General features: G+C 33.4%; 1 protein-coding gene and 1 pseudogene across 2 annotated transcripts; one reads left to right on the top strand and one right to left on the bottom strand.

The window, feature by feature from the left end:
• Positions 1–2,125: 2,125 nt before the first annotated feature.
• On the bottom strand, positions 2,126–2,791 carry LOC123902717 (annotated as a pseudogene).
• Positions 2,792–7,513: 4,722 nt separating this feature from the next.
• Positions 7,514–10,127, top strand: LOC123902718. 2 transcript variants are annotated; one of them, XM_045952506.1, is made up of 4 exons: positions 7,514–7,838; positions 8,832–8,943; positions 9,219–9,281; positions 9,634–10,127. In XM_045952506.1, the coding sequence occupies exons 1-4, from the start codon at positions 7,711–7,713 to the stop codon at positions 9,721–9,723; spliced, it is 393 nt and encodes a 130-aa protein (XP_045808462.1). In that variant the 5' UTR covers positions 7,514–7,710; the 3' UTR covers positions 9,724–10,127. The 2 variants fall into 2 exon arrangements, with proteins under 2 accessions (XP_045808462.1, XP_045808461.1); XM_045952505.1 differs by having other exon boundaries at positions 7,555–7,838; positions 9,213–9,281.
• The last annotated feature ends 5,866 nt before the right edge of the window (positions 10,128–15,993 follow it).

The raw sequence follows: 15,993 nt of genomic DNA, 5'->3' as shown, positions 1-15,993 counted from the left end.
TGACTTTTAATTCGAAACTTACTTAGTTTGGGATTTTGAGATGATAACATGTGTCATCAAAATGTCTATGATCGGATGGTTGTGATTAACTTATGCACCGTACATAAGATTGACCTTATGCATATTAACTTGTGCCTATAAACACTACTAAAGTGAGTGTCCTAACCAATGTGAGACTCAATGTGATCTTTTTTCAAATTCACTCACACTCTAGTTCTACACTTATGTTTATTTCATACCAAGTTCTTCTACAAGTTGTTAACTTGTTCCAACACTTATTATTGAGCACCATCGAGAGATTAAATCAATGTAATGACAAAACATAATTTAACTTTGCAATAATACATTCTATCTTGAGTCTTGTGGATAAATAACTTTGTATTTCTTTTTTAAAAAAAGAAACGATGCTTCAATACTTATGATTAGACAAAAAAGACTCGTCATTTTACAACCTTGATCGAGTTCGGTTAACAACGTATTTAAATTTTCAAAACTGATCCCGGCCATGTTAACAGTTTTTTCCTAATTATTTGTCACCCGACAACCCGTACAAACCCGCCATACCCCCAACTTAATCTCCGTTATAATGGGTTCGGTTGGTTGCCATATTTTTGCTCACCCTTAATTTTGACTAGAGAAAAACAATCATAAATACATCAATGTTAATTTTAAGCATTCATTCTCTAGTATAATAAAAAAAGGGTCATGCTAACCAGTGCCCCCGGGGCACTAGTTAAGGATACTAAAAGGAGTCATTTTTGCATTGAAAAGAGCATTTTTTATACTTATAAAAAATAGATTACACAATTTTCAATACATTCATACTTTATTTAGCTCCTTAACCAGTGCCCCAGGGGCACTAGTTAGCATTTTCCATAAAAAAAAGGCTATGTTATTATTCTCTCCGTTGAGAGTTGTTTAGATCATGATGTAAAACAACCAAGTTTTCTTCAATACAAGTTAGATTGATAATAAGATTTCATTGTATATTCTTCCTAGCATACGACTTTGTATCACATTGATACTAACTCACTTTGTGTAACCTGCCCATTAGTGACAACAACTCTTCTCGAAACAAGTTAGTCATCTATTGTGATGCAGCAAATCTTGTTTGAAGCGAGAAATATATGATATGGTCCTTATCGTAGAAATTGTAACGGATTATTGAAGTCCTTCTAAGGATAGAAGGCAAGGCAAAGTCACTTTGTATAAGGTGGATTGGATTAAGTTACCAGTATAAAAATATCGTATTGTGTTTTCTTATGTACCTTCTTTGTTTATTGGTTTTATAACTGTTTTCGTGTGTTTTGTCATGAAAATAGTCAAGTCACGAAAATTTGTCAAAAATGGAAAACATGATTCAAACTCCATATTTCGTGTGTTTTGTCATGTACTTTCGGTCTCAACTTCTATTTTCCAATTTTTAAAAGCAAGCCGACTTTTCTCAGTGGTATAGCGTGTCGCTTTAAACCACGGGGTTGTGAGTTGATCCCCACAGGGGGCGTTGCATTCTTTTCCTATTAAAATTGAAGTTAAATGTAGTTAAATTATTTGATAATTTTAACATTTTTAGAGCTAAAGCTACTTAACAAGATTATTATTACTTTAATTAAAATAATCATGTTGTTTATTTTATAAGCAAGTTGGGTCAAACATACCTTAATATACATTACATACATAGAAATTCAAACAAACATCAGAATAATAATCAAGAGAAAATACCTCAAATAGCTGATATGGTGGAATGATGAAGACTTGTACGACGGGAATTTCATGGAATAGCTGAGATTGATTCTTTGGAATGTCATCGACATATGTGGGGTGATAAACGGTGGCTACCACATATTTCAGAAATTTCATTCTATGTATGCACAATTTTACTAAAATTGTGTATAGAATGTTGTTGTCATAAACAAACTATTTCAGAAAAAGATCATGCCGAATTGGAGATAATCAAATTTCGTTTTAATTACGTAAGAATAGACATACATATTCAAAGAAACAAAATGTGTAGTCAAATTTTCAAAAGCAAATTCAAAGATTTTTAATACACAAAAATTTGCAAAGAAAATGAAGTTTCGATTTCATAATAATTTCATAAACTACAAACCGGATGGATAAATTAGTAAAATTTTCAGTCTCAATAACATGCTGCAAATTCGATTATAATTGAAAACTCCATTGCATAAAAATAATAAAACAGATACAACATAAGCCAAAAACAAAATAACTAAAACAAAAATGAAATTAACACTATTCCAAAGGAATCTCAACATCACCATCATCAATCTCTTGTTGCAAATCCTTTGGATCTTTTCCATCAACAGTACAACCAACAGAAACACAAGTTCCAAGAATCTCCTTGACAGTACCACCAAGTTCCTTCGCCATTGATCTAGGCTTCATCACTTTCGCAATCTCAATAACATCATCAAGAGAGATATTTCCATTGTGTTTGATATTTTTCACCTTCTTCCGATCTCTCTCCGGCTCCTTCAATGCCTTGATAACAAGCGCCGCCGCAGAAGGAACCACTGACACCTTTGCTTGTCGATTCTGAACTGTGAGTTTCACAGTCACTCGAAGACCCTTCCAGTCCTTGGCGGTTTCTTTCGCAATGTCTCCTCCCTGATCTTCTTTGGGGAGAGACCGAGAGGTCCGATCTTTGGAGCGAGGGAACTGGCAGCGCCGACTTCTCCACCGGTTACTCGGACGAAGACTTCAACGACCTGTGATGGATCGAGCTTGGGAGGCATTGCTGGATGATGATGGAAGAGAACCTGATTTTTGCTCTGAATGAATGAATGAAACTAGGGTTTTGCGGTGGAGGAAATGGGATCAAGGAACAAATATAAACTAGGGTTTTGGTGCTTTCTTGGGTTATAGAGAGAATCATGGGCTTAGGAGATCCACGTGGGTCGAAGCCCAATTCTTGAGCCTGTTTATTATTATGGCAATGTTCATTGTTCACATTTTTTATAGTTTTTTTAATTAAAAAATATATAATTACTGAGTTGACAATTAAAAATAAATAAAAATTAAATTAATTTCGACGTGTACTGCCACGTCATGATTCATCCATGTCATATGTCCACTTGTTCATGCATGGGGTAACACAAAACTCGCATATTTTGCTGGGGTATAACCCTATTTACCCAAAATTAATTAAAAATATCGGTGTGTTGATTTTTTTTGTTGACAATACCAAAATTCATTTCATTAATCAAAATGTTCTTAATACAAGGAGGAATTATATCAAACAAACAATGACTAGACTCAAATATGTCGCCCTAGTTATAATATAATTAACTTTGAATAACATTTATGTATTCATACTAACATTCATGCATTCGTAAGGCTTAATTCACTTAATTCAACCTTCTTAGGAGTACTTTATTTTTTTTGGTAGAAAGGAGTACTTTATTTTATTTCCATACTCATAAAGGATGCAATTTTCACCTTTGACCGGTAAAATGAGATATGAATATATAGGGTGTTATATATATTTGAGTCAGAATCCGTACCAGGTGTCAATATCCATCCATTTCTATTAATCCAAAGGTTTACAATAGCTCCCTCAAACCAGCCCACTTGATCGTCTCTTTCTTTCCTAATACTGCACGAGTGATTTTTGGTCTTTCTGTTTATGTTACTGAATAATTTGTGACTATTCTTTCCCTGTCTCTCTGCCATCGAATAATCTCACGCGGATCAATTAATGGTTAAAGTGCATCAAATTGGGTCACTAGATATGTTTATCAGATGGCTAACTACAATAGTATCAAATGTACTCACAGTGTTATGGTAATTAGAGATTATGCCACACTTCAACATGAGAAGAATGTTATATACCTTGAGATTCCGCCACACTTTAACCACTTTTTGATTTTTTTAAAGTAAAATGATTAGAGTCCAAAATATAAATGACTACTCAGATTAATATATATGAAATGATATTTTAATATTATCTATTTAATTATTTTATTTTTTTTATACTAGTTATCCCTACAGAAGTGATAATTATGACTGCATTATGATCCGGGTGTAGTTTGCAGGTTTTGTTACAAATGTTTCTCTTTTTAGCAAAATTTGTGTTTTTACACACTCTCCGATTAAGTAGTAAGGAGTAAAATAGGAAGTGTGTAACACCCAAACCCATTTATTTATACATTTCTACCTTAATGAAATCTTTTTCAAAAATACGCGGCGGAAAATCAAAGTTTATTATTATTAAAGTCATGGTTCGAGCATTACACTCTTCAATCAAAATAATACTAATGTAATTAATTAGTAAAAATAGTGTTTATACAAATCTTTGAATCAAATAATGTATTTATTGATTATACAAAACAACCTAGACAATAGACTTTATATACAATATAAAACCCTTTCCCGTGTCACAATCAGAGCGGAGCTTCACCAAAGACTCGAACAACGAAACACACATAACCTGTAAAATCTGGACCCCCAACGGTCCAGCACATAACACATAAAAGAGAGTTAGACAACATACTCAAAATATAAGTGTAAGTAAATGGTACTTAAACACTTCTTCATAAAAACATGCATAATCATACATTATACATATACTTCATTTATCACATAATCAATCATCCACAAAATACACCAAACATATAGTTTCACGTCGTCTCGGACAATACCAAAACATCAACAAATACATTGTTCAGATTATGGTCATGACGGACCCTGCGTTGTTCATTTTATAGTCATGACGGACTCTGCTCCTCACATACGGATTAACAATCAACATTTACCAAGTATGTGTCAAACATCATTTATTATAAAATGCACACATAATCCCTAATGCAATCTAATGCTTCACATTCATGTTATGTCCTCTAGACACCTCTAATGCATGTGGTACCATCGTCTTTATCAGAGTATCTCACCTCCGATATCCTTCTTTATCAAACAAATATAGTTCGATATCCTTCTTTATTGGACAAGCCAATATCCCTAAATATTCATGATGCATGAACTCAAAACTCATGAATATATTCATCAACAATTTTGGCATATAGCCCATCAACAATAACGTGGAACACTATCCAACGTCCGTCTTTATTAAGATAATCAATACCTTAATATCCGTCTTTATCGAATAACATAATTCGATATACTTCTTTATTAGAATAACATAATCCTAATATCCTTCTTTATTAAGTTGATTAACACCTTAATATACTTCTTTGACATTTAAACAAACATCATCAACACAATCAACAACAATTATATTCCACACATATAATCAACAACTATCATCACAATACAATTAATCATGGTTATAAACACCTAATTGCATGTTAGGATACCTTAAATCCATGTTACAAGTGCCTAATTGCACTTAAAACAACTATCAAAAAGTTGCTGTCACAGTGCTGTTCGCTAAGCGAAGGCTTAGCGAAGGCTTAGCGAAGGCTTAGCGAAGCTGTTCGCTAAGCGAAGGCTTAGCGAAGCTCACCAGAGGATCACCTGCTCATGGCGAGCATGCAGCGAGCTGTTCGCCACACGTTCGCTAAGCGAAGGCCTAGCGAACGCCTCCTGTCAGGACAGTTCAAAACCTGCGTTTTCCACACCAATTCACCCAAAAATCCCATTTTTCATGTTATAAACCCCAAATAAGTTTATATTCAAGTGCAACAAGCATATCTAAACACAAAAGGACGGTTCATTTCACCGATCTACCATTTTTACTACGAAAAAGTAGAGATTTATCACTTTTACTCAAAACACTCAAGAACACAAAGTTCTTGAGTTTAATCTTTCAATAAACTCGTTTTTAACCATTAGATTCGTTCATACATCATGATAAGAGCATGTTAAACATGTTATGAACCTTAGAATTGATTTCCATTAAGAAAATCCATTCACAACTAAAACGAAAATGGGGTGGAGGAAGTTCAGGTGAGGAGAAATCGACATTCTCCCCTTCCTCGAGTCACCCACGAATATGAAATCTACTCTCTTACCTTGGATCGACGAACTCACGAAGATTGCTCCTCGAATCCCTCCTCCAAGCTCTTGCCCTAGCTCCTCTTGCTCTCCCTTCTCTTCTCAAGAACACAAAAGGAACATGAGAAATGAATTCTCTTCCTCACTATGCCCTTATGGGCGCCCCCTCACACTCACAAGGCCCATTGGGCCTCAAGCCCAATTGGCTTGGCCCAATAACGCGTTAACTCACTCTACTCGCTTAATAACTAAAGTACTCGATAAATAACCCTAGTTATTAACTTAATTAAAATGCCACGTTAAATAAAATATTTTAACACATAAAAATAATAATATGAAAATTGGGTCGTTACAAAGTGCAGGGGGTGCACGAGAAAGTTGGGGGCGTGAGAAGAAATTTTTCGTTTTCAAGGTATTTCATCACTCCAAAATACCCAGACAGGAGAAGGAGTAGGAGGTCCAGTGTTCAAGTCCTGACAAAGGAGAAAAAAGTTACTAACATACTAGAACTTCGACCTGTGCGGTGCACGGGTCTAATTAGCCTAATATGTAACAAAAAAATTGTAATATTATTGTAAGCAAATGATGCTGGTTTGATTCCCACTGTAGACAACTTTAATTTTTTTAAAAAATTTAAAACTGCAATAAAAAGAGAGGGAAAATGAGCGGAAAAAATATTAGCTTTAGGGTTAGCGTATCAGAATAAGCTTAGAATATATAAGAGAAAATTATAAATGCATTTAATATTAGATTAACATATTAGGATGACCCTGTAAAAAAAACATGTTAGATGACAAAATTACACTACATGTCATTTATCTTGTTTTTTTGTAACACTTTGATCCTTTATGTTTTTTTTTTTAACATTTTGATCCTTTATCTTTTATTTATAACACTTTAGTCCTTTATCTTTTTTATTTGTAACACTTTAGTCTTTTTTTTTTAACAATTTGGTCATAATCTTATTTATTTATGAAAAATAAAGGTCCTAAATGTTACAAATAAAAAATAATAAATGATCAAAATGTTACAAAAAAAAAGATAAAGGACCAAAATATTACAAAAAAAAAGATAAAGGACCAAATTATTACAAAAAATAAGATAAAGACCTGAAGTGTAATTTTGCTTATTAGGATTTTTAACTTTAATCACAATTGAAGCACATGCTCTAGTGATTGAAAAACTTTATTGCAAGCAAAGATACGGGTTCGATTTCCATTGTAGACAAATGATTTTTTTTTAATATAAAATTGTAATAAAAAGAAAGGAAAAGTGATTAAATTTAGGGTTAGTTTATGAGAATAAATTTAGAATATAAGAGATAATATTGACAAATTGGGTATTAAAAAAAAAAATAAACAAGGCCCAAACAATAAAATGAAAGTCATCTTCATCGTAATGTGGTAAATGAATTTTTTTTTTTCTTTTCAAGTAGCCTAGTAGATAAATCAACCTTAAACCTTAAAGGTGAATAAATAAAGTGTTCCGGTTTCGATTTCGAACTCCTGCACATATAGTGTCATGTCCGTGAGCGTAGCTCACTGTAGGATGAATGGTTTAACCAACCAAACACACAATAAGTCAAAAATGCAAGTACTTCTCCGTATTAATTAAGTAGTAATTAATTATCAAAGAAAAAAGAGGTTAGATCAACGAAATACATCGAGAAGCATGGTTGAATGTAACTGACTTTCGGGGGGAGTAAACAGAAGAAGCGAAGAAGAAGAATCAAAGGGAATGGTTGGAGTAAAAAGAAGATCAATTTTAGTGGGTTTGGCTTTTCTAATGTTTTTGGGTATTGCTGTATATTTCAGGCTTTGGGCTATGGATTACAACATTTCTATTGATGATACTGAGCTCATAAGGTTCATCTTTTTCACAATCTAATCTTTCATCTCATTTGGGGCAAAATGCAATTTTATTTATTTATTTGAATACTTCTTAATTTTCAAAATAATAAAGGAAAAATAATCTCTTATTTTGTTCATTATGAGTTTAATTTGTTCCTTCACTGGTTAGAATTAAGATCTTTGAGTTCCATATCTTTATACTGCTAAGAGAAAGTATAGTTTTGTGATTGATGGGATGCAATGCTGCAATTTTTATTTCAACTTATAATGATAGCCTTATAGCTTATGTAATTGAAGGTGTGCGCAGTGTTCGACATACAATGTTGTCAATCGTGGATCACAATAAATAGTTGTTTGTTATGCTATAGTTGCTATTAAACAATACTTTGTATTTTTTTTTTTACAAAAACAATACTTTGTATTAAATAGCGTATTGTGGAACAATAGCAATTTGTTTAAATTCTGGTACACTATGGTGTTATAGTGCCACTATAGCCTCAATTTGACAACACTAACAACTTGCGCGGTTATCCAATACTGATAGGCCACCGATACATATAGTTACACTCAATCACTTAATTTTCTTAAATTTTTGTTTCTTTTGCATCTTTTGATTCGAGATCGGGAATTAGTGTCTAGTGGTATCTTTATGGGTCGGGTTGATGTCTTCTCGGGTGGTCTGGACGCTGAGGAGTGTCTTTCTAAGAATGTGATTAGAAGTATACCTCTATTAGGTAGTGTTTGTTTTGGTATTTTCATTAGTGTCCCACTTATATACGACGCCTTTGTTTTTGTAGTTTCTCTTTTACCGGACTCTGTTTGTCTTGTGCAGAGACTTAGTTATTATTAATAATATATTTGGCGTTCAAAAAAAAAATTGAGCGGGTAAGCATTAGTGTTCTGTCCCATGTGTGTGTCCTGTGTCTGTGCTTTGTAGTTTATAGCATTATTGTTTTGCATCTTTAACTATAAATTGTAATGATGTTTGGTCCACTCAACTGTATCTAGGCGACAATTTGATATTGCTAATAGGGAGGCCATGGATGAATCTGCTGAGTGGAGGCTAAAGTACGATACAGAGGTAGATAGGGTGAATAAGTGCATCAAGGAACTTCAAGTGGTATGTATTCTCTTCTTAGGATTTTCACTTCCTACCTTCCAAATTGAATGATCAGAAAGGTTATACTATTGTGGTTTGTTGTACTTTCACACCTAGCCACCTTAAATTCGATCTGTTGGAAAGGGGTGTTATATATCTGCCCAAGATATAAATTGGTACTTTGTGAAATCATGAAATATAATTATAGAAATAGACATTTACATATTCAACCAATAAAAGAACAAGCTGTTCCATTTGTCCTTCCTGTTTAATCAATCTTGTTGTGGTAGTTTCAGGAGTCCTCTCGGAGAGCCAATGATGCTTCTGGTAATAACCATAAATTGGCAATATTACAAAAGGTATGTCTTTAAAACTTATCAATCGAACTTCATTCTGCCTCCTTATGATATTGTTTCTATTCATTCTCCAACTTTGTGAAACAAGGATAGACTTATTGAAGGATAACTACACTATGAACTACTAAGTTTATCAGACACACAATGCAGCACCAACTTATAATCAATCCCAAATTTGAAAAATCACATTTATTACCAAATTCGCCGATTTCATTTAAGTCAAATACTACAACTTTATGTATAAACTATTCTGGTTTTCTACCCTTTCGATTTGGGTTGTAATGACTTTTGGCTCTCTTTTGGTATGGATAGTTGTTTTTGTAAACATTACAAGTGTTATCCTTCAACCTTACAGGAGAATGCAATCTTACTTGAAAAGGTGGAAACATTAAAACGAGAGCTTGAAGAGGAAAAACAGAAGTGCAATTCACAACACATGAACTAATCATGAAATAATTGGCGCGGATTCGGATTGGATTACTTGTCACTCTGTTCTCAAGTGTTCCATTTTTAAGCTCAGATGTTTGAAAGATATTTGTGTTATACCAGTTTTCAACCATGGAAGAATTTTGACTGGATGGTTTGTGGTCTCAAATTTTCACCTTAATGACATTGGCATCCAGGGAAATACATGAGTTAGATTTACCATCCGTTTTTTTAATTCCAGGGATGTCTATTAGTTTACATTGTTTACCTTCTTTAAAAGAACAATTGTCCTCCAGGGATTGTATTGTAGGCTTCTATCTTGTTAATGCAGCTTATCTCTGGTAATATATATTCAGTTTTTTAAGACACTGTTATGATGCCATATAATGAAACCTGGAGCATGCAACATGTTTAGTATTTCGATATTATTTGTGGTCGATTAAAGGAAAGGACATGCATTCTTTCAAAGTCGAGAACCATGTGAAGTTCCAAATTGTAGGAGCAGGTTGGATGAATTTTCTATACATGTCAACCTCTGAACAAATGGCTTCTTCAGCACACCACTTGCTCACTTATTGTTCTCTTTAATTCAAATTCAGAGACCCTTCTCATTTTGTAGCGGCTTCTCTCTCTCTCTCTCTCTCTCTCTCTCTCTCTCTCTCTCTCTCTCTCTCTCTCTCTCTCTCTCTCATATTTCATTCTTTTTGTAATGCATCTTCTTTGCCTTTCCTCTCTTCCTTTTTTCCACTCACCCCACGCCTTCCTCTGTCCACTGCTCATGTCCATAGTTCATCTGCTTCCTCGTGTGCGCATGATTGTCTACTACTCATATGAAGGTGATCTAGAGAAGACAACCCTCGCCCGATTTGAATTTGAACCCATGAAGATCAACACCTTGAAACATAAGATCCTTCTCTGCATTTTCCACTTAAACAGTGGTTCGTTTCCTGCCAAATAGAAGAGTTTTGCGCACACAACAGCTTGTGTCGCAGGGGCTGCTCAGGGCTCACGTTGGTGTTTGTGCACGGTGGTGCTTGTGGAGGCACCAGTGAGAGGCTTCATTCTCTGTTTTATTTCCTTTTAACCTGTATTCCACCCCCTTTCGGCAGGGAACGCTGCAAGGAGGAAGGATTAATCAGCGTGGCCGCGGGTGTGTGATGTGAGCTGGAGCTGGAGCTGCTGTGTGATGCGTCTTTCCTGATTTGCGTCTTCTGTTGTTTTTTGGCTGCACTGTTTTTTCCTTTTTGATTTGGTTCTCTGACTTGCTTATTTAATATGGATTTATGAATGAAATACAAAATTTTACTACTTTTAGACATGAATGAAATACAAAATTTGACTACTTTTAGCATTTTGGTTTTCAAGGTGATCCCATACTTCTCGCTTCTCACTCAGGTATCACTTCATATATGTGTATAATCAGTTTTTTTTATTGGTTTATTTTATCAAAGGTTGCTTAACCTTATTTGCTTGAAGCTTTGGTGTAGTTGGCTTCTTAGCTTAAAATACTAAGATATATATATATATATATATATATATATATATATATATATATATATATATATATTATTCGGATCAATGTAATCAAGCTACACCAATGCAATTTACAGTAGATTATATCATGCATTTGACATAGGCACCTGGTGCACAATGAAATTTAAATGTTCTACAGGTTATAGATCTTTACAGTTCTATCTTCACTGATCTTTCTTATTGTATCTGACTATATTCTCTTTGAATTCCTAGTAGGATTTGCTTTCCCAACAGGATAATAAATTTTATGTGAATTCCCAAACTTTGGTTATCAATCATGGTACCATGTTAAAGATATTGGGATCTGAAGAACAATGCAAAACACAATAGCTGTATTTGTTTTTCTGGGAATTTATTGTGACTTTACATATCGTTGTAACTCCAAGGTTAGAGTGTGACTTTACACCATAGTTTTAGTAATTTACATTGCAGTTCCTGTTTCTTGAGTTTTGGGATATGCTATAAGAGTTGATGATTGTTGGCGTGGTTTACAAAATAGTAGTGCGTAGTCTTCCTGCGTTATGTAATTTTTTGTTTTTTTTTCCGACAGATGGATTAGCTGCTTTGACATATTTTGAAGGTTCTTTAGCCTTTGATGTATTTTCATGAATATATATGTATATGTACTAGGATTCATGTGGAGACTTCAAGGGATGCGAAGATTGGTTTGAATGTGTTTCATAGTTTTAGCAACCAATGGTTTGTAGATGGTAGATGTGCACTTCTCAAATTTATCTGCACTGCACTGTTTGATTAGTTTAAAGATCAGGTGTTATTTATTTTACTTACATATGAAATTTAATGAAATAGAGCCACTTGTAGGCTTCCTATTAAATGAGGCACTACAAAGATGTTCCAGGATTTGAGAGAAACATTGATATCATATTGATTATGGGTTGAAAGCAGGAATTGAACTCTAAGAATCAGTTTCATAGAGCCGCTGCAGTCGGATGGCAACTTACATGAACTTTTCTTTTGAAGTTTGTGTCTCCCTGTGGTGTTAGCCAATTCAAATGTCTTAGAAGCAGGAGAAGGAGAAGGACTGAAGGAGAGTAGAGAGAAGTTGATTTACACGCGAATGGAGGTGAGAGGATAATGAAGGAGCATATGGCGGCGTTGATGACCAAAAAGAGAGTTCCATGATCTTGGAAGAAATACCCCGTGATTATTTAGTGCATGTTTGGATTGACGGTAAATTTGGCGAAGTCATGGTGGCACCGTGATTTTGTGAAGCTTCTGTCAAAATGCCGTGATTTAAAATCGCTATCAATCCAAAATGCAGTTAACCTTTTTGTATTTGTTTCTTTTGCCACAATGCAGTATCACAGCTTATATATATCAACATAGTCTCTTTTTGGCTCAACCACTAGATCAAAACCTTGGAGTTACATTACATATGCATACCAAAGGACTTCATTTAGCCTCTGTCTCACTCTAACCTTTTCACTGCCTTCCTTCAACTTTTTGAGCCTTTTAAGAAACACTCTCCTTTTGGAACAAGTAGGATCACCATGAGCAACGAAACCAATGCAAGACACATTGTGATGTGATGCTTCAAAAAGTAACAGTGTAATTCATTCTCTGATCTGAATGACTGAATCATGCATGCTACATAACTCCACTTCCTTCAAATTCCTGCACTATATGGTCTCTATCCTGATCCTATAGTTGTTCCTTCAAATGACCTCCATGTATCAGTTTTGAGTAATTTGTTATTTTTCTATGTCAATGTTTACTTCTGATGGAGGATTAGTTTGCAGGGAAATTGTTAAAATATTCAGAGTTTTGTCTAATGTTGGTGTGGATGCTTAATCTATGTATGAAGTGTTTTGTCCCAATCTATGTGTCCTTCAAATTCGAACAAAAACTCTGGTTACTAATCAATGAAAATATTAAGATTTTATTTTGATAGAAAGAAACATTAAGATAATACTTCATCGGGTCTTTTTATGAGAGACATTTAATCTTTTTAGATTTTCTGAATAATTAATATAGTTGGTCTATAAAATATGCTAACATGTGTTATAAGACTATATATATATATATATATATATATATATATATATATATATATATATATATATATATATATATATATATATATATATATATATATATATATATATATATATATATATATATATATATGAACGGTTCGTATCCGAATTGCTCTGGAAAATTTCTATTCAGATAATACTTTTCGACATTATCACATACACATTTGTTAGTGATTTAAAACAATTTATAAGGATTTGGAGGCAAAAGCTAAGAGCCCTTTCCTACAAGCTAGTAGTACTTGCCTATGAAAATCCAGAACTATTATATCGGCTTTGTGTTTTATTAGTAGTTAGAATATTTTTATTAGTGTTATTAAGAGTCATAATAATATTGATTTATGAAATGAGTCGAAAATTGGTGGATTTTTTTCTTAGAAAATTCATAGATAAGATAGATCGAAATAATTCATCGATATATCAATATATCGATGACTTATTTCGATCTATTCATTCTACTTTTATATACTATATTTATTATATTATTTTACTTTCTATTAAATTCTATTTTTCTTTTGAATTATTATGATATCGATGAATATGAATTGAATGATAATTAGAATGTTGACATGTTCCGTAAAGGGACCCCTAATGAAATTAAGAATAAGGGGGCGAATCTCATTTTTTTGAAGGTATTTTGAGAAATAGATATTGATATCTAAACATAAATTTTTTGCATTAAACAATACAAAAACGTATAATTTTTTTAAAAAAATAAATGCATAAATCTAAAAGAAGTATTCCTATATTTGTAATAGAAAGGGAAAAGAAGGAAAAAAATTAGGACTAGGAGCTTCCTTTTTTTTTCCCCCTTTAATGGGGCTTAAAATCACATGATAGATATCAGATGTTGAAATTTTCTCATCTCACCCACTCACTTTCTCGCCTACTCCCCTAGCGCGCAAAAAAATTCGAAAAATACGTTCCGAACTGTTTTTCTAGTGTAAAATTTACACTATAAAAAATTCGGAAAACGTTTTCCGAATTGCTAGGGGGTAGGGGAGAAAGTGTGTGGGTGGGATGAGAAAATTTCTCAGATGTTGCGTTATGTTTATTTTGAGCTAGCCCAATACCTAACATGATCTTTACTGCATTGAAATGGAGGAAAAGCATTGTTAGTGAATAGTGTGTACCCCACTTGCTGTTTAGATAAGCCTACAAGAAATAAATGAAACAATTAAGTGTTCTTTTAGAGAATTTTTCATATAAGGGTGATTGGTGATGAAGTTGATAGGGAGAACGATGATTCGATTCTCACAACTGCGATCAGGAGGGGGCTAGAACTACTTGATGTCAAAACTAACCTCCGAGCCAGATTAGGTGGTCCAATGGGACGGGTCCTGATGGTGAAAAAAAGAGAAAAAGAAATTGCTAGCTAGTGCCCTGAGCTAGGGGCACCAGTTAAGGAATTAAATATGGTAAATATGTATTGGAACTTGTGTATTCTACATTTTTAAAAGTATAAATAATGCTTTAATGTAAAATATATTTTTTTTGACTTCTTAATTAACTAGTATATCCGAAACACTAGTTAGCACAACCTTTTTTATAAGTACACCGTTTGAATTCTAGAGCTAAACGTGCTTTTAGTTGCTCCAATTTTAAAATTCGAATAGGGAGAATTCTTAGATTGGTTGTTGTTCAATTGTTTTGCTCTCTTCTAAAAATATTGCCATGAATTCTTACTTTTCATCATTCTTTCTCCTCTCATGTCTTCTCTCAACTATTTCCTCTCTTCTCTCACATGCCGGTTTTAAAAGTTTGTGGGTAAACGATTGCATAGCCTTCGTTGATCAATATAAGATTCTCATAGTTATCCTTTGATGATGAGATGTGATAATCTTATATTGTTAGTCAGCGAGGTATTGTTGAGCCAAGATGATCGAAAATGTAATGATTGGTTAAACAAAAGATCCAAAGTCCCCTTTAGAACTACATCAATAACGTAGTTTCCCTGTGCCGAGTGGTTATTCTGTTACATTTGATAGTGTGACAAAATAGTTTCATCTATTCTCATCTACTCGTTAAATGTACAAATCTAGGTAGCCACATCATTTTTCCTAAAGGAAGTGTTAATAGCAAAATCTGAGATGGTCCCAACTGATGTAATTTTTAATGTAATTTTTGTCTAATGTTTGATGTAATGTTTTCTAATGTTTGATATAATTTTATTTCCTGTCGTAATAAACATATTTAATTGTAGTTTTGCTTTTTGATGTAATTTTGCTTTTATAAGACATTGGTTAAGATTCTATAATTCGAAACTCTCATGTTTGAAATTTAGAATCTGAAATTTCAAAAACAAGTTCTTAAACGTTTAGCTAACTCATGCTACGCCCTATATGACAGCTAATTCACAACAAATCGGTAGCTAACTCTGTTTTACTAGAGATTAGCTACGAATTAGCTACAAACTCCCTCGTAGCTAATCCCGTATTTTCTTGTAGTGTATCCATTTTTTAATGTCATTTTCGAAAATAACTTAGGTTGTTAATTTGTTTGTTTAGTATATTAATGTTAATAAAACAATTTTTTAATGTTGCGTTTAGAAATTGACGTATCCTTGACTATATCGTACCAAGCAAAGACACCCCATGATGTCTCATTTATTTAAGTGTCTTCTTGTTTAATTTTCTTGATAGAAAACCATGCCATATTTGGTGGAAACTGGGTCCTGAAAACAAAGTAATCGAAACTGAAAG

The sequence above is a fragment of the Trifolium pratense genome, linkage group LG1, assembly GCF_020283565.1.
Source record: "Trifolium pratense cultivar HEN17-A07 linkage group LG1, ARS_RC_1.1, whole genome shotgun sequence".
Lineage (NCBI taxonomy): Eukaryota > Viridiplantae > Streptophyta > Magnoliopsida > Fabales > Fabaceae > Trifolium > Trifolium pratense.
This window is presented reverse-complemented; position numbering and strand designations above follow the sequence as displayed.